This window comes from Gracilinanus agilis, chromosome 3 (genome assembly GCF_016433145.1).
Source record: "Gracilinanus agilis isolate LMUSP501 chromosome 3, AgileGrace, whole genome shotgun sequence".
NCBI lineage: Eukaryota > Metazoa > Chordata > Mammalia > Didelphimorphia > Didelphidae > Gracilinanus > Gracilinanus agilis.
In genome coordinates, this window is record NC_058132.1 from 179,228,749 (window position 1) to 179,248,458 (window position 19,710).

The window sequence follows — 19,710 nt, forward strand, 5'->3', positions numbered from 1 at the left end:
CTCATTTTGCAGATGAGGAAATTGAAAACTAAAGATGTTAAATGACTTGTCTAAGAGCACATCCTTAAATTAATTAGAGGTATAGGTGGGACTGAACCTCAGAGCTCCCTAGAAGATTCTGCCTTCTATTATGATAGGACTTTGGAGAAAGAACACACTAACTCCTTTGGGAAAGAGAAAAGGGAGCAGTCACCGTCTTTTTATGCCAGGAACCTCAAAAAGAGAACTATCTCAAAAAGCTATTTTAATGGTATTGTTACTATTGTTATTCAGTCTTTTTCATTCTCTGTGACCTCATTTGGGGTTTTCTTGGCAAAAATACTGAAGTGGTTTGCCATTTCTTGCTTCAGCTCATTTTACAGATGAAGAAACTGAGACAAAGAGGGTGAAGTGACTTGCCCAGGCTCACACAGCTAGTAAGTATCTGAGGCTGGATTTGAACACAGGAAGATGAGTCTTCTTGATTCCAAGTTCTGTGTTATCTGCTATATCCCTCAAGCAGCTGCAGCCTCCTTTAATAAAAACCTATCATTAGAAGGCAGCAGGATATTATGAGAAGAACATGAAGAGTCAGAAAATCTGGGTTTAAGTTCTGCCTCTGCAGTTTACTAATCTGTGACCATTTAACCTTATCTGGGCTTCATTTTGCTTAGCTGTCCGAAAATGAGTGTATCAGGCAGCTATCTATTGTGAAATTAGAATCTGCTCCCCAGTACTCCAATTCCCAGCATCCCACTTTCATTCTCACATTATGTCCTTACGTTCTGAAGATAAAGTTTTCTGGGACCCCACTCCTCTCTCTCTTCTCCCGCTAAACTTGTCAGGAAAACTTCTCTTTACTCAGGCTTTTACTTTTGTCTTTTTATTTCCTCTTCTTCAAGTGATTATTAATAAATCTTATAAAATGTAATACTTGGAGTTACTGGATATTAATTTAATTCTTACATTTTCATAGTGGCCTCTGGGGTGGACATGAAGTCAGAAAGGTTATCATGCCTCAGTTACTTACTTTGTGACTCTGAGTAAGTCACTTTGCCTTTGTCTAACTCAATTTCCTTATCTGTAAAATGAGGATAGTAATATTTCCTGCCAGGATAATAGCTGCTTTCCAGGATTGTTCTGAAGATAAAATGAGATATTTTAAAAGTATTTTATAAATCTTAAAGTACTATATAAATGTTAGTTATCATTATTATATGTCATTCTATTATATTTCATGATAAATTTTATATACTTTGTTTCTATAGATTATTTTTTAATATTTAATAATATATATTTGTTATAGATTATAATTTAAATTTAAATATTTAAAATATCTCTATAGTATTAATTATTAATATATTTTATTTATGCATATACATATATTATTGATATTTATTATTATTAAAGAGATTTTAAAGACTCTTTGGACCAGTTTTATCTTAAGTCTATACCATCTCTTACCAAATTCCAAAAGTTTTCTGCATATTTTTGTAGCCCCTTGGGGAGTCTGCCTCTCACATGTAAATTAGAAACTCTATTCTAAGTTCAAAGTTGCCTGTGGGTCTACAATCCACTCAAAACCATAGTTGAGTCTCCTCTTTTTACAAGTCATTCCAAAAGAAGCATTTACTGAAATAACAAAATCAGAAAAATAGCAGTAGATTATTCTGTCTTCTCATATACCTTGGACTTGGTCTCCCACAATTTAACACACTGTTCCTGGGAAGACCGAACATATATAGGTAGGGGTCAAGACAAGAGAACTACATGGGAGCAATATACAGGTAGGAAGAAATGTATAACCTAAGCATATATGTGGAAAGGTGGCCACCAGTGTGGAAAGATTACCAATATCTTCTGGAAATATTATTATATTGGACCTGCTTTCTGGTGAGCATGGAGTATAGTTTCTTTGAGGCATTGATCCCCTCTGGTCTTGTAGTTCTACTGAGCTTGTAACCTCTGCTATTCTCCTTTATCTTTCTTTCCTGCCACTTTTTAGCTGCAATCCTTAGCTGAATTCAATCATCTCTCTCTCTTCTTAGACCCCAGAGTCTAAGCCTCAGTACTTTTAGTGAAAAAGGCATATGGGATAATTCTCTGGGAGGCCGAAGAGAGAGAAGTACTGGGGGAAATTTTGTTGAAGTTAAAAACAAGGAGACATAAAATTTGTTTTAAAAGAAAGGAAAAAAAACCAGGCTTCACACAAGAAGACTGGTTGATTTTCTCCATAAGAACTGAGATCTGTTTACTTCCAGACTTCAGTTCAAAGGAACAAGCTCTTCTGTGAAATAGATCATCTAAGTTAGTTAGAACCCCCTAACATTTAGTCTCACTTTGAACCCACTTTCTTCTCTTACCAGGACCAGCTTCTTTGTCACAAGCTATTATTTTGCTTAGAGCAAAAAACAAACAAACAAACCAAAAAATAAAGCTTCTTTGACTATACTAAATTCTTAATTTCCAAACTGAATAGTCCTCAAATCATTTCAAGAGCTACCTTCCAATAAATTGCAAAAGCTGTCAAGGTCTGAGGCATTGATTTTACTCAGCACCCTGAGTCTCTTTGGGTAAATGAAGCCAAGGAAGCAGAAAAATCCAGACGAGAGGACGAAGACATTATTTTTTACCCTTTTGGCCTAAATTCCTCTGCATGTGTATGTGTGTTTGCCTGTGTCTGTATGTAAGTGTACATGAACAACTTTCCAGACTTTGAGCTGCCCTATGTATGAGTTTTAAGTAATTTTTTTACTGAACAACAAAAGCCAAACAAATTATTCATTTGTTATGAGTTTTTTAGAAATTTTTAGTAATAACTCTATTGCTAGAAATCATATTCTCAGAACTCAGCCTTCCATATTTAAAATAATAACAATAATAGTATATATGCATGCACTATATTATATACGCTATTACCTATAGTAGTATATATTAGTAAAGTACTCTATATTAATACTTTATATTACTATATATTAGTAAAGGCTGCTAGATGGCTCAAGGGGTACAGCATTGTGCCTGGGATTAGGAAGACTTGAGTTCAAATATAACGTCAGACACTTAATAGCTGTGTGACCCTGGGAAAGTCACAACCCTGTTTACCTCAGTTTCTTCATCTGTAAAATCAGTTAGAGAGAAAAGGAAAAAATCACTCCAATATCTTTGCCAAATGAAATCCAAAAATGGATCATGGAGAGTCAACAAGATTGAAAATGACTAAACAATAACGTATCAGAATACAATATATTTTGTATAGTCATATGAAGATTTGAACTTAGGAAGATGAATCTTCCTGACTCCAGACTGGCAATCTATCTGCTACCACCTAGGAGTGGATGTTATATAGTAATTTGTATATAATATATAATATATATATATATATATATACACTACTGTGTGACGTGTATTCTCATATATATACGTAGATACAGACATTTATACATATATGTATGTATGCATGCATATACATATAGGGTGTACTTGTTTTCCTTGAAGAGCTCATCCTGCTAGGAGAAGAAAGTAAGTTCAAAGTGACCCTATGTGTTTGGGAGTTCTAGTTAACTTAGATGATCTATTTTACAGAAGATCTTGGTCCTTTAAAGTGAAGCCTAGAAGTAGACAGCTCCAATCCTCCAGTGGACAATAATGGACAGGGACCATATGCTTCAAACTTTTCCAACAACACACAAATAAATGCCTTGTCCTGACTGTGTCTAGTTATTAAATACGAGTCCCTCCCGGTGACTTAGTGGTCAGCAATTTCAAGCCCTTGTCTCCAATTAGTTTTCCATACATAAGGAGACTTATGTACCAATTCCCAGTTACAGAAGTTACGGGAATGGTTTTAAAATACAGTATTTCTATCCTTAAGCAAGTTTTAGAGTTCCACTGGGTTACAACAGCAGATGAATTTCAAGCTACTATGATTATAGGTCCCCAGGTACACACTATTCCATTCATTACCAATGGAGATAAGACCACATAGTCATGGATTACACTAATGGCCTGCTACAAAGTGATAAAGTCATTCAAGACCTTCTATTTTATTTTAATTTCAAATTAAGATTGAAATAATGTATTTTTAAAGTAAATTACTTCTCTTTATATCAAAGGGAAAGCATACCATTATAATGCTTTATTCTGTTAAGAATTGCATATACTTCTTTTGCCATTCTCCAAACATCACCCACTTTGGAGCACTGACTTCCAGAGATGTTCATGTTATTTTTTATTTAACAGAATGCTTAAAGGATCTATGCACTCTTTTAAAACAATATTCATTTATTTGTTACATTAAAATACATAAGTAATACTTTCCCTTCTTCTCCTCCCTCCCATTAGAGAAGGCATCATTTGATGTATTTATATATAAATGATGTCGGGGGCAGCTGGGTGACTCAGTGGATTGAGAGCCAAGCCCAGAGACAGGAGGTCCTGGGTTCAAATATGGCCTCAGCCACTTCCAGCTGTGTGACCTTGGGCAAGTCACAACCCCTATTGCCTAGTCCTTACCACTCTTCCGCCTTTGAACCAATATCCAGTATTGATTCTAAGATGGAAGGTAAGGGTTTTATAAATATATTTTTATATTTATAGATGTATTTATATATATTTATATTTATACATATTTATATTTATATACATATATTTATATATAGAAATAAGCAAGACATCATTTATATATTACTATATATTAATTTTTATATATAAATGATGTCTTGCTTATTTCTATATATTAATTCTTTCTCTGGAGGTAGATATACACAAGTCATACTTCAAACAATATTTCTGTCACTATATATAATGTTCTCTTGGTTCTGCTCATTTCATTCTTCATAACTTCATGGAGTTACTTCTGTCAACTTATAACCAGTCTCTGATTTAGTAGATAAATCTTAGGAACATGCTTAAAACACCTAGGGCTACACAGCTTAAAAAGGTGGGATTTTTAACTCGAGTCTTTCTGATTCTAAGCTTAGCACACTCTCCTCTGTGCCATGTTGCCTCCAAATTTTCATGACATCAGAGACTAAGTCATTTTAGAGTCATCATCTCAAATGAATTTCCTTCTTTTCTATCACTATATCATTGTATCAGGTGAAAAAGACAGCTAGGTTGAAGGAGTTTCCTTAAGCTGTTAATGAAGGTATATTCTAAAACAGTATTTTGCATTTTATTCTTCTAATTAAAAGAATTTTAAGAACCTCACAACCCATTCATGTAAATTAATTATTTCCCATAATATATAATAATATATTCTCATAAATGTTTCTCCCTCTACAAGTCACCCCTATGGGACACGTGGGGAAAAGGTAGGAATGAACCCTAAAACCAAAATAAGAAACCCTGTTGTAGTTCCAGACCTCTTTCATATTATCTTCTTTGGACAGTAGTGACATCTTCTGGGATAAATAAATATAAACAATTCAAAAAATTAATCTCATCATGATGTTCTTCCTCTACTCTAAATATATTTATTTTATTTCAAATCTCCAAATCCAATGTTTCACAGCCTCATCAATATTAAAAAGAATGACTAAGCATTGTTTATTTACCTAATTGGAATTTTTGAAATTCCACCCTTCAGAGTATGTTCATATATGAGTCACAAAACAATAGAATACATGAAACATCATGTTCATGTGTACCAGCAAATACCAATCACAAGGTACATATTGAGAAATGTGACAAACACAGCATTCAAAAACTCTGGAGACTGGGGTTCTGCCTAATCAAAACAAGCAGGGAATATCCTCACTAATAAAATGTCCTGCCTCCAAATGATGGTAATATTTTCAAATCCTCATTGAGAGAGATGAATTGATCTTAAATGTTGTATGAGTAAGGAGGCTAGAGGAGAGAACTCAGGGTTCCAATTCTTAGGATTTTTATTGGTGTTCAGTCATTTCAGTTATGCCCAACTCTTAACCTCATTTTGAGTTTTCTTGGTAAAGACACTGGAATGGTTCACCATTCCTTCTCCAGCTCATTTTACAGGTAAAGAAACTGAGGCAAACAGAGTTAAAAGAGTTTTAAAAACTTGCCTAGGATTGCACAACTAATAAGTATTTGAGACTAGATTTGAATTCATGGAGATGAGTCTTCTTGACTTCTAGGACTGGTACTCTAACCTCTATGACACCTAGTTGCCTTTTTTGGGTTTATTAATCCTAAAATGCACTAGAAATAAAGTGATTAATTCCCAAACAAGACCACTGGTAGAGTATGTTTCTGGAAGTATTCAGGCCAATTAGAATTTGAGTCACCATATTTGTGCTGCTAAAGTTTCAACTCCTCCAGCCTCCAGCCTCCATTTGCTAGGCACTGAGTCAAGTACTTGGAATAGAGAGGGAAAGCAAAAATAATCCCTGCTCTCAAGAAGTTTATATTCTAATGGATTCTCTTTAAGGTTGGGCTCATATAAAGTTCACTAAAGTGAATGAAAGGGGCAGACACTATGAATGGTGATGACAAGTCCGTTAGCTAAAAGGAAAGGTTATGTGGTGTGTATAGGTGTATAGGAGACACAGAACTCATAATTATTGGAGTGTCAACCCCTTTATTTAGGGAAAGAGAGGAAAGAATGCTTGTTTACTTACATGACATATCAAATTTATCTGATATACCAAAACAGTGAGTTTTATTGATTGGGGATAAAGAGGAGGAGATTGGTTGATTTTGAAATTGAAAATCCAAAAATCAACCTTCCTCTACAACTGAGAGAGGACTCACAAGGATGACTCAACAATTAGAATATAGATGGAGAGATAAAAAGTAGCTGAACCACTATGAAAGATATCAGTTGCTAGGAGAAACAAAGTGGCTCAGTGGATAGAGAGCCAGATCTAGAGACTAGAAGTCATAGATAGCTTCAAATCTGGCCTCAGACATTTCCTGGTGATATGACCAGGCAGGTCATTTAACCCCAATTGCCTAGCCTTTACTGCTCTTCTGCCTTGGAGACAATGCTTAGTATGGATTCTAAGAAAGAAGGTAAATATTTTTAAAGGTTATCCATTGCTATTATCTCCAGAATGTGTTACCTCACCTATGCCAAAAAACCTGTGGAACAAAGAGTTCTAATGAAAGAAATTTGTTGATACCCATCATGAGGCACATGTTTGAACTGCTCCCTGTTCAGAGCTCAGTCTGAAAGAGCATCCATTCTAGGAGGAAGATCAGTTTACATATGAAGAAACTGCAGACTTTATACCTAGAGGAGGAATGTCATCTAAGGAAGATAAGAGGAAGCTAGTTTGAGTAAAGCAAACTATGTCTTCCTTACATAAAATTCCTCCTGTCTTTTAACCCTTCCCCCACTGGATTGTACTCCCCACTTACCTCATGGAAATCATTACTTTCTTCAAAGCTTGACTGAACTCCCACTTCCTACACAAAGTCCATCCTGATCTTCTCAGTTGCTGGTGTCCTCCTCAGTGGAAATTAGTTCCTATTTTTCTTTGATAAATGGAGGGAAAAGAAAATAAGCATTTTTTTAAATTTTTATTTTTTCCAAATTACAGCCAATGCAATTTTCAATATTTGTTTTTTCATGTTCTCCCTTCCATCCCACAAAAGATGACAGGTAATATGATATAGGTTGCACAAATAGTATTACATGAAATATATTTCCATGTTCATCATGTTATGAGCAAGACATATGTTGATTTTAGAGAAAATCCGTGGAGGAAATTAAGTGAATGGTATGTTTCAATCTGTATTCAGACTCTGGCTCTTCCTTATGGTAGTGAATATCATGAGTCCCTTGGAGTTATCCTGGAGCCTTGCCTTATTGATAATAGTTAAATCATCCACAGTTGATCATCATAAAATTATTGTTGTTACTGTCTACAATACTCTTCTGGTTCTGCTCACTTCATTTTGCATCACTTCATAAAAATCTTTCCAGGTTTTTTTTTGTGATCATCTTGTTCTTCACTTATTATGGCAAAATCATATTCCTTTACAAGCATATGCCACAACTTGTTCAGCTATTCCTCCAATTGATAGAAATCCCTTCAAATTCTACTCCTTTGCCATTACAAAAAAAGAGCTGTATAAATATTTTGTATAGGTAGGTTCTTATATCTCTTTGATATATTTAATCTCTTTGAGAAACAGACCAAATACAGTGATCTACACAGTGGTATGCATAGTTTTATGTCCCCTTGGGCATAGTTCCAAATTGCTCTCTAGAATGCTTGTATCAGTTGACTGTTCCATCAACATTGTATTAATATCCCAATTTTTCAACAGCCCTACAACATTTATAATTTTCCTTTTTTTTATGTTAACCTGTCTAGTGGATATGAAGTGGTATTTCAGACTTGTTTTAATTTACATTTCTTTCATTAATTTAGAGAATTTTTTCATGACTAAAGTTTTTTAAATTTCTTTATCTTGGAATTGCCTGTTCATATATGTTGACCATTTGTAAATTGGAGAATGCTTTGTATTCTTATAAATTTGACTCATTTCTCTATATATTTGAGACATGAAGATTTGTTAGAGATTTGTTATATTTTTTCCCAGTTTGTTGTCTGCCTTTTAATCTTGGTTGCATTGATTTTATTTGTGCAACACCATTATAATTTGATGTGGTCAAAGTTATCTATTTTATATCTTGAAATGTCCTTTATGTCTTTTTTGGAAATTCTACCCTTATCCATAAGTCTACAGTTAAACTCTTTTCTGCTTCCTTAATCTGTTTATGGTACTATCCTTTCTTTCCAAATCATGTATCTATTTTGATTTTACCTTGGTATATGGTGTGAGATATTGATCTGTGCCTAATTTCTAGTATAATATTTTTAAATTTTCCCAGCAGTTTTTGTCAAATAGTGACCCTTTCTTCCAAAAGGTTGGATATTTGAGTTTGTCTAACAATATGTTATTTTGGTCATTTACTATTGCATGTTGAGTACCTAATCTATTCCACTGGTCCACTACTCTCTTTCTTAGCCAGTACCATATTGGTTGCCACTTTATAATGCAGTTCATATTATACATATATATGTTTATAATATAATACAAAGTATAATACACTTCATAATAAAGAGATCCATTACAACTAAACTATCTTCATGCATATTATTTTCATTAATTCCCTTGATATTCTAGGTCTTTTGTTCTTCCAAATAAATTATGTTACTATTTTTTCTAGCTCTATGTAATCATTTTGTGTAATTTGATTGGCACAGCATGGAACGAACAAGTAGAATTGTCACTTTTATAATATTGGCTCTGCCTCCCCATGACCAATTAAGGTTTTTGCAGTTGTTTAGATCTGACTTTATTTTTATGAAAAGTGTTTTGTAATTATAATGACATAGTTCCTGGGTTTATCTTAGCAGGTAGAGTCCCAGATACTTTATATTGTCTACAGTTATTTTAAATGGTTTTTTTTCTTTCTGTCTCTTGCCGTTTGGCTTAATTGGTAGTATAGAGAAATCCTGGTTATTTGTGTAGATTTGTTTTACATACTGAATTTTGCTAAAGTTAATTGTTTCAATTAGTTTTTTGATTGATTCTCTAGGATTCTCTGAGTATACATTCTCTAATTATACATTCTCTAGCTATGAAAAAAGTAATGGTCTTATTTCCTTATTGCCTATTCTAATTCCTTCAATTTCTTATTCTTTTTTATTTTATTTTTATTTTTTAAATTTTTTAAAAACCCTTACCTTCCATCTTGGAGTCAATATGCAGAAGAGTGGTAAGGGTAGGCAATGGGGGTCAAATGACGTGCCCAGGGTCACACAGCTGGGAAGTGTCTGAGGCCAGATTTGAACCTAGGACCTCCCATCTCTAGGCCTGGCTCTCAATCCACTGAACTACCCAGCGGCTCCCTCAATTTCTTCTTCTAAGGACAAGTGATTCTTTTATTTCACTGGTATAAGTTAAACTCCCTTTATTAACAGACAACTATCATGCCTACAGCCAGAGAATTGCTTGCGAAAATGAGAAGTTTAATGCTTTCCCAAGATCTCAAAAACAGTGTGTATCATAGACTAGACCATTCCAAGGTTGGGTCTTTATTTTAAAAAATCTTAGTTCATCCTTTAGCATTGAAGTTAAAGTTTCTCATATGTCATTCCACTCTAATACAAAGAGAAATAATTTGTAGATTCTTGAGTTTTCCCCCAGGTTTCCTCTCCTGTAACCTGGATTTTTATCCCATGAAAAACAGATATTACAAAACATTTTTTTAGCTTAAGAGGCTTAGATTTGTAGTGATTAATCAGTATGTTAAATGTTCAATAGCAAAAGAGGGCCAGAAGGCAAAAGTCTGTGTTTGTAGCTAAATATAGACTGTTGAATATTACATTTAATCATGTTCTAGCTATCCAAAATATATATTTAATATTTTTCCAGATAGCCTGACCCATTTAAAAAAATAAACAACAGAGGAAATAGAGCATGCCACTAAGGAAAGAAATAATGTGTTTGTTCATGGACTAAGTGAATTCTCAGACTGCCCAGAACCTACAAGTTCACTGTTGGTCCAATTTTTTACTAGTTAATAATTTGCCTGGAAATCAATGAAAGTCAGGGAAGGAATCTACTCTCCTAATGTGAGATAATAAAACCAAGGAATAAAAAGAAACAAATGTAAGTGATTTCGGCATTACCAGATTCTCAAGTTAGGTCAGGCATATGTATGCTCAACTCAAATGCTATTATTTAGAGGAGGCTTTTCCTGATGTCCCAGTTGCTAGTGTCTTCCTCTATAACTGTGTTGGTGAAGGTATGGCACAGGTACTGGGGTGGCTGGGTGGGGAGCATACCAGTCCCCCTCTCCACAGTGCCCAAGGACATTTTTGCATGTCTCACCCCTCTGTCCAGCCCCCCCAATGTGAGCGCTTCCTCCCTCTGCTGTATGGGATAATGTGGCAGGCAGCTTGAAGGTGCAGTTTGGACACACAGTCTTGAAGACATTTACCAACACTGCTCTATAAACTAACCATTTTTTCTATTCTTGCTATATCTTATGTGTACCTATTTACATCCATGTTATCTCACACTTTAGAGTATAAGCTCCTTATAAACAGTATTTTTTGCTTTTCTTTATATCCTCAATGCTTAGTACAATACCTAGCACATGGTAAGTCCTTAATTAATTTGCTTACTCCTTTTTATAATTATATTCCCAAGGGGACAGCTGGGTAGCTCAGTGGAGTGAGAGTCAGGCCTAGAGACGGGAGGTCCTAGGTTCAAACCTGGTCTCAGACACTTCCTAGCGGTGTGACCCTGGGCAAGTCACTTAACCCCCATTGCCTAGCCTTTACCACTCTTTTGCCTTGGAGTCAATACTATTTGACTCCAAGGTGGAAGGTAAGGGCTCTAAAATAAATAAATAAATAATTGTATTCCCCTTCTATTCAAAGTAGTAATAGGATTGAGATATATTTGTGTCAATATTGTCAATAATAACAAATATTTATTGAATACATACTCTGAGTAAAGCATCTAAGGGAAAAAGAAAAATAAGAATCTTTATGGAAAGTATATTAAGGCTATGAGAGGATTTGGTATGCAGTTCTATGAGAGAATGAAGAACGGAGAAATCAGGGAAGATTTAATAAAGCAGGTGGATTAGGGGTTGACCCATAAAAGATAAGAAAGATTTCAATAATTGGAGATGTCCAACAGTTATTCCAAATATAGGAAAGAATGTGTGCAATGCATGGAGAGTATAAAGCACTAATATTTGGGGGGAATGAGGAACAGTCAAATGTGACTGCACTGTAGGATATGTTAACAAGAATTATATAATACTTAGAAAGGTCCTTGTGGCCAGATTGTGAAGCAACTTTAGTGACCAGATAAAGAGTATATACTTTAGGTAGGTAGGAAAAAATAACCATGGAATTTTTTAACAGAGAACTGATGCATTTAGAAATGATACTTTAGCATATTTAATCTGGACAACAGGATTTAAGATGACTTGTAGTGGGGAGCCCAGTTAGGGAGCATTTATTATTCTCTAAAGATGTAAAAAGAACATTAACTGAGATTTTTGTTTTGAGAAATGAAAAAGATGAAATGTAAACAAGTAGAAAAGGCAAATAAGTAGGATTTTGTGATTGATCTACCATCAATCAAAATCAAGATTGCGATAATGATAATGCCATCTTGTCACTTTTGTAAAGTTCTTTAAGGCTTGCAAAACACCTTCCTCATGACAAGCCTAGGAGATAGGTAGTATAAGTACTATTATTCCCAGTTTACAGATAAGAAAACTGAAATTTAGAGAAGAGAAATAACTTGCAAAAATCACACAGCCATTAAGTGTCAGAGCCAGAATTAGATATCAAGTCCTTGATAATTCCATGAGCTCATTCTGTAATACCACACACTCTCTAACAAGAGAAATAAAGGAATCCAAGGTGACTCAAGAAAGCTTGAATCTAGGATAAGTCAGTGGCGATACCCTGTAACTATGGAAGTCAGGAGGAGGAGCTCATTGGGAGCCTGTGAACAGTATGACTTCAGGGATGCTGAGTTGGAGGTGCCTTTGCAAACCTGAAAGAGTGAACAAAATGTGAGTTATTTGGGACTTCCAAGTGGAACTGTCCAGCAGGTACCTGGGAAAAACAGGTCTTAGTTCAAGAGAGGGTCAGAGCTTTCCATTTAGCCTGGGGAGCCATTCATGTATGAATTAGGTTATCTCATTTGCATTGGTTTAGGTTCAGTGCTTTGGCAGGTCAGCTAGAAAAATGATCTCTCTTTTATGAGGTAAACTTTTTTTTTTTGTCTGAAGAAGGGTAAGACTTTGTTCATTAGAGACCAGTAATTTGGTATCACAAAGAGAGCAAATTTAGTACAAGCACCAGCAATCAAGAACTTGTTTCCCAAAGAGGTCAACATGACTTTGGGGTAAAGAAAAGAACAAGGTGTTTGTGACAAATTGTACTTGACAGAAACGTGTTCTAGAAGGCTAGCAAGTAAATATCCTTCCCTTTCTCTGTCAGGTAGCAATGCTATTTCTATAAGACTGACCCACTACAGGGTATCTGAGGATATTCTGTCAGCTCTTATTCATTATCCTGACACAGATTTGGGGACTGTTCTTTAGTCAAAGCCTGAAAGGAAACATTGCTTATGCCCCTTTCCCAGTTGATTCATTCAAAGTCTCTTGGCTTTGCATGGTAAATGGTCTTGATGACCTGTGAGAGGTGAGCTCGCCTTGGATTTCTTTGAAGTTCTTTTGATTTCCTGTCAGCATTTATCCTTTGCTGTTCCACATAGCTGGTCCCAGCACCTTATGCCAGCAGGCTGCAGGGCCATATATTTCATTGATCTGCTCAGCACTTGGGTGACATAATGGCTCCCCACATGTGTGAGAGAGGCAGGCGTGCATGCTTCCAGAAAAGGAACAGCAAAGGTTATGATTTCAATGACTTTTCTCGTTTTGTGTGTGTGTGTGTGTGTGTGTGTGTGTGTGTGTGTGTGTGTGTGTGTTGTGACAGAAGAGATTTTGCAATATATGGCTATTCAGCAATATCAAAAAAGATGCAAGCCCTCCCAAGCAGAGGGGAAATGTTAATAAGTTAATCTGTCTCATCATGTTTTCTCAACAGGTGGGTTACTGGAAAGACATGGAACAAGAAGAAGCAGCTGAAACAGTCAAAACTGGGGGTAATGAGTCATCTATCATTCTGACGGGATTAGAAGGAAATACATTATATCATCTGACAGTGAGGGCATACAATGGTGCTGGATATGGACCACCTAGCAGTGAAGTGCGTGCAGCCACCAAGAAATCCCGTGAGTGACCTGGACTCCTTGTTCTTTTCAGAAAAAGGGAAAACATCTTCAACAGTTCTGGATTCCACATGGGCCACATACTAAACAGGGTTGGAAGGTCATTTTGATTCATAGCCTTGCCTTGACGCTTAGATCTGAATTCCAAAAGAAGAACAGGAAATTTTGCATTCACAATAGACAAAGGTTATCTTCCTGTGAAACAAGGCTAAGCGGTTTTGACACAGAAGGGAGATAAAAGGATTCAGGTTCATAAGCTCAGCAGAGTAGCTATTAAAATGACACTCCTGGAGCAAAAAAGAAAACACCTTATCTGACTCCAGCTGGAAGGCAGCCTATAATGCCAGCCAACCATAAGCACAATAAAAGATTGAAATAGCAAAATTAAAATGAAGAAATGTGTTTTAATGCATCCTGTCAACTTACTTCTGCTTTTATTTTTCAGCTCCTAGTCAAGCACCAAGCAACATTATGTGGGAGCAGCAAGGCTCTCAGGTTTCTCTTGGTTGGGAGCCTGTCAGACCATTAGCAAATGAATCAGAAGTAGTGGGTTACAAGGTTAGTATTTCTCTACTCTCCTATAAGATAGTTATTTCTCAAAAAGTTTCTTTTCTCTTAACCTTAGTTATCAAAAAATAGACCATGATTTTATTTTTTTCTCAGCATTTTTCAAATTATATTTGTAAAGGGATCTTTCCTTTGAGCAAGAAAGTCAGTTCTGTCCAAATCACCTTCACTGGACAGAGTACATAAAGTGGTTGAGTCAGAAGAAGAGAGCAAAGCAAAAACTATCACATCATGGAAGAAAGAAGAGGCAGTGGAAGATATCTTCCAGGCCAGTGAAATGTGATCATCAATTACTGGGATGCCATAGAAATGAACAAATAATGGCAGCATGTGGCATGCAGACACAAAATGGCTTAATTTTTTTATGTTCTCCTTTTTTCCAAGTTACATATAGATATAGTTTTTAATAATAATTTTCTAATATTTTACAGTCCATGTTATCTCCTTCTTTCCCTCTGCCCTTTCCCCTTGAAGTGGTAGGCAATATGACATAGATCAGTGATAGTGAACCTTTTAGAGACTCAGTGCCCAAACTGCAACCCTCACCCAATGTGTGAGCCCCCCGCCTTACCCCAGAAAGGGGAGGGGAAAAGCACTCCCATTGGGCTGCTGAGCAGAGGTGCAGATATGGGAGAAATGTCCTCAGGCTTGCATGGAGACGGGGAAGAGCTTCTCCTTCTGGCATACATGCCATAGGTTCGCCAACACAGATATAGGTTATATGTCTGCTATCATGCAATATATATTTCTACATTTGTCTATAGTGAGAAGACACATATCACTTATACTAGAAAAAAACTCACAAAGGAAATGAAGTGAAAAATGGTATGTTTTAATCTACATTCAGACTACATCAGTTCCTTCTATAGCAATGGAGATCTTTTTCTGTCATGAATCCCTTGGAGTTGTCTTGAGAGTATCATTTCAATAAATGAGGTTTCATTTCAACAAAATGTAAATTTTTGAAGAGCTGATTAAAAGCATTGCAGGTGTCCTAAAAATTGGTGGACCATTCATGAGGAAAAGACTGTAGGGACTGTTTGTCTTCTTCATTGCATACACAAAGATAGCTCCCCTTTGTGGCAGCATCTTCGTATATAGTCATCTCATGTTATAATATGTATAAGCGCAAAAATGTTTACAAATTTCACCTTCAGATGCCCCTAATTGCTACACTATATATAGCTATATCTACATAACCATATAGCTATATATATAGATATATGTTCTGTGAATTCATCAGAAAGGACTCAAAATTCTTTTTTTCTGTAATACCTGGCCATTAGTAAGATCATCATGCCTTAAACGCCAATATTATATCATCAGTTTAATAATGTTTATCATAGGATTTATAAAGGTATTAGTTAATCCATCATCATAAAATTATTTGACAATTATTTTATTAGACAAAAGCATGATCACAGAAACTAGGGAATGTTCCACTATTAAAGAGTGTAATGAAGCAATTCGAGACTAAGTACTGAAATTTTAAGTACTAAACTCTGAAGGAATTCCTTATGAGTATTCATTTAACTTAAATTCATCATATTCTATAATTAGACTAGAACAATAAATTCTAGTGGCTTCTTATTACTTTCAAGATTAAATGTAAAAATCTTTGTTAGGTTTCAAAGCCCTTCATAACCTGCCCTTACACACACACACACACACACACGCATCTTAAATCTTTTTTCCCCTTTATACTCCTCTTACACCCACACACAATGATCTAGTGATGCTTGCTTCCTTACTATTCTTTGACCCTTGCTCAATCTTCAAACACAAGACATTTTCATTGGCTATCACCAGTGCATGGAAGGTTCTCCTTCCTCAGCTCCACTTGCTGGCTTCCTTGGTTTCTAAAATCTCACCTTCTTTAGGAAGCCTTCTCAAACTCTCAATTTCTTCTGCTGGTGATATCTAGTATAGAGAAATTCCCTTTGTATATAGCTTGTTCATACATAGTTGTTGACATATTGTCCCCTCCTTCAGGCTGTCAGCAACTTGAGAATAAAGACTGTCTTTTACCTTTCTTTGAATCCTCAATACATAGCCCAGTTCCTGGCATGTAGCAGACAAACAGTAAATATTTAGACTGATTAATTTGAGTCTTCTCCTTAGCCTACGATAAGGAGGCAGCATGGTTGAAAGTGGAAAGAGCTTTGGATTTTAAGCTAGAACAGGGGCAACTATGTAGCTCAGTGGATTGACAGTCAGGCCTAGAGATGGGAGGTCCTAGGTTCAAATCCAGCCTCAGACACTTCCCAGCTGCCTGGGCAAGTCACTTGACCCCCATTGCCCACCCTTACCACTCTTCCACCAAGGAGCCAATACACAGAAGTTAAGGGTTTAAAAAAATAAAGTTAGAACACCTGGGTATGAATTTGGAAGCTAGCAGCTATATGATCTTGGGTAAATCATGTTTTAAACTCTCAAGGACCAAACTTCCTCATCTGTAGAATGAGAAGGTTGGACTTTCTGGCTTCTAAGGTTTCTTTCAGCTCTAAATCTCTGATCATCTAATTGAACTGATTTCTTTCATTTTAGAGAAAGAAGATAAGGTATCCTCAGAATCCATCACATTCAACACTCAGTCCTTTCCTTCTCCACCTTCCATTAGTTTCTTCATTCCCATAAAGTCATTAATGGGTAAACAGTCCTTTCAGACCAGAATATGCTATAAAATTAAGGAGAGCAATTTGGTTTAAATGTTGTTATTCCATCATGTGTACAATGTAAAAATTCAGTTAACCAGGATTATGAGATACCCTTCTTCACAGGAGAGTATAAGTTATGAGGCAGCAGAGAATGTGAAGAACTTACTGTGACCTGAGAACATAAATGCTAATTCTTGGACACATCCTGCTTGGATAAAAAGAACTGCTCTTTGGCCTGAGATAGAAAAATTTATATGGAGGTCCAAGACCTCAAGCAGCACATAAGGAAAGCTACCTTCTTACCTAGCTAGGAACATTTTATATTGTTTAGTTCATGGTATTTCCTACTCCTTGTTTGCCCATGGAGATTAGTTTTTTTTAATGGTTCTTTGTGGGGTCTGAAAATAAGAACTGAGTCAGAATTTCAAGTCTGAAATCTGAGGTTCTCAAGTAATAATACCAAGGATAGAGGAAACAGCTTTCTAAGTAAGGTAATTCAGACTTCTCCCTTTTAGATGATAATAAGAAGAGTGCTACTTCCCTGGAGTGATTTAAGCTATTGCTTCTTTTTTGACCAAGATTAAGAAAATGTATAAAGGCCCTAAATCAATCTTGAATTAATCAGCACAAGGAAATGGAAGCCTCAGCTATACAAGATAAACCAACAGAATTTCAATTGCAAGTCAGTCTCTTTTACCTTAAGAAAAGAAATGCAGGCTTTTATTCCAAAGTTTGCATCTTTATCCAGATTAAGAAGTGACAGAAGGCTCCAAAAATTACATAGGAAAAAAGAATCAATGGAGTAAGAATAAATTAAGCAAAAACAAAAATTCTGCTAAAGAACCCCTAAGAGAAAAAGGGAACTTTCTTTCCCACTCAGATCTGCTTTCTAGAAAGGGCCAGAGAAAATCATGGGAGAAAGGTCTACCTCAATGACAACCCCAGTAAGATGAGTAGGTTCTATCTAATTTCACTAACTTCCCTAGAAGGCAATATTTCTCTTTCTTCACTTAAATTGATATGCTGTTTGGAAGATCTGGACTTCCTGCAATCTTTATTAAAAATTCCTCTTTTATCAGCAAGAACACCCACACAGACCCAGCCCCTGCCAATAAGTAGCAACAGTTAAGAATGCAAATGGTATGCCTGGTGTGTAGGCCATGGTCTCAGATTGCTTTTCCCCAAATTTAATAGCTTTCATTTTTAGAAACTGAATCACATTTGGCAATTTGCTGTGAATATTTATAAACTGTTCAGGTCAATTAATATTAAGTCCTAGCCCTTATTGCTCTTTTTTGCATCTCCCAAATTAGAACCAACTACATATTTTATTAATGCCATGCTTACAAATGATCATGAGGATGGAATAAAAACATCAAATATAAGTACCTGATCTGATTTATTTCATCTAAAAAATGCTTAAAGTGGTGGAGCCCCTTTTCTTGAGTATATTCCCCAAACTTTAAGATCATGAGAATGTCCTCATGCCATCCAGTTTTGACAAGGAAAGAAAGGATGTTGCCTCAAACCAATGCTAAAATATATAATATACATATGTCAATATAGATATAGATACATCATTTCTGGAGTTCTATAAGAGTTTACCTTCCAGCAGTGGTACATACTTTTACAGAAAGATTTGTCTATTTGGCATGAACCTGTTTCTTAATAATCCCCAAAATGAATCTGGTTCTCTCCTTTGTTCCACAGAAGTTAGTCACTGAGTATAGAAAGTTGGGGGAGGGGGGTGATCATCTTAATGAAACACTCCCACCTCCACCTTTTCCTCTTTGCACAGGCTCATGCCCAAGTGAAGAAGCATACCTCCTGGCTTGTATAAGAACTGTGCTTCTTGCCTTAAAAAGCTATTCCCTGTGACCCTCTTCTGGAACTTATATTTTCTTTTCCTTAGAAAAAGAAACAGACAATCAGAATCTGGAGCTAGTCCCCATAAATGCCTCCCAGTGCTCAGCCTTTCCTGTCAATATACATCCTAGACTTTCCCTGTACCTTTGGAAAGTGCCTCCCAGAATCCCATATCTCCCATCCTTCCAAGGAGATGGCAGTAGAAAAAAATAAACTCAGTGCTCATGTTTCCAATATATTAGCCTCTCTGTCTTTCACTCTATCTTCCTGTCTGTCAAGCTTCTCTTCTTGACTGGATCTTCCTATCTCTCTTTTCTTCTCTCTATTTTTATATCTGTCTCTCTGTCTTTGTCTCTGTCTCTCTGTCTCTGTCTATCTCTCTGTCTGGCTGTCTGGCTGTCTCTCTCGGTCTTTCTCTCACACACACATTCACACTACTCTCATTATTCTGTGTTTTAAATATCTTCCTATCTGTTACCTTTAGGATACACATTTTTTCTGCTATTTAAAGCTTTACATAGTTTGACTCCATCCCTCCTTTTCATATTATTACATACCTTAACTCTTTATACACTCATGGTCTAGTCAAACTGTACTGCTCACTATTCCCTAATCCTATCCTGCCATCTCCAAACATACAGAAATGTTGCTTCATAACTGGAACACAATCACTCCACACCCCCACTTTCTCCTATTTTGAGAAAACTCATGTGCCACCTCTTCCATGAAGCCCTCTCTAAAATCTCCAGTTAAAAGTAATCTCTCCCTCCTTGTTCTTTTGTTTGGTTTTTTCATTAGATAACTTGGCCTTTAGTTCTCTCCTTCTACCTCTGACTCTGGGATTATAGGATCATAATCTCAACCTAGAAGGGAA

General features: G+C 36.0%; 1 protein-coding gene across 1 annotated transcript in view; it reads left to right on the forward strand.

Annotated features, from left to right (window-relative positions):
• The window catches only part of CNTN5 (contactin 5), a 609,722-nt gene that overhangs the window by 574,687 nt on the left and 15,325 nt on the right, over positions 1–19,710 (forward strand). The window contains exons 18-19 of the mRNA XM_044669004.1: positions 13,563–13,749; positions 14,192–14,304. Coding sequence (XP_044524939.1) covers positions 13,563–13,749; positions 14,192–14,304 — 300 coding nt within the window. The remainder of the gene's footprint in view (positions 1–13,562; positions 13,750–14,191; positions 14,305–19,710) is intronic.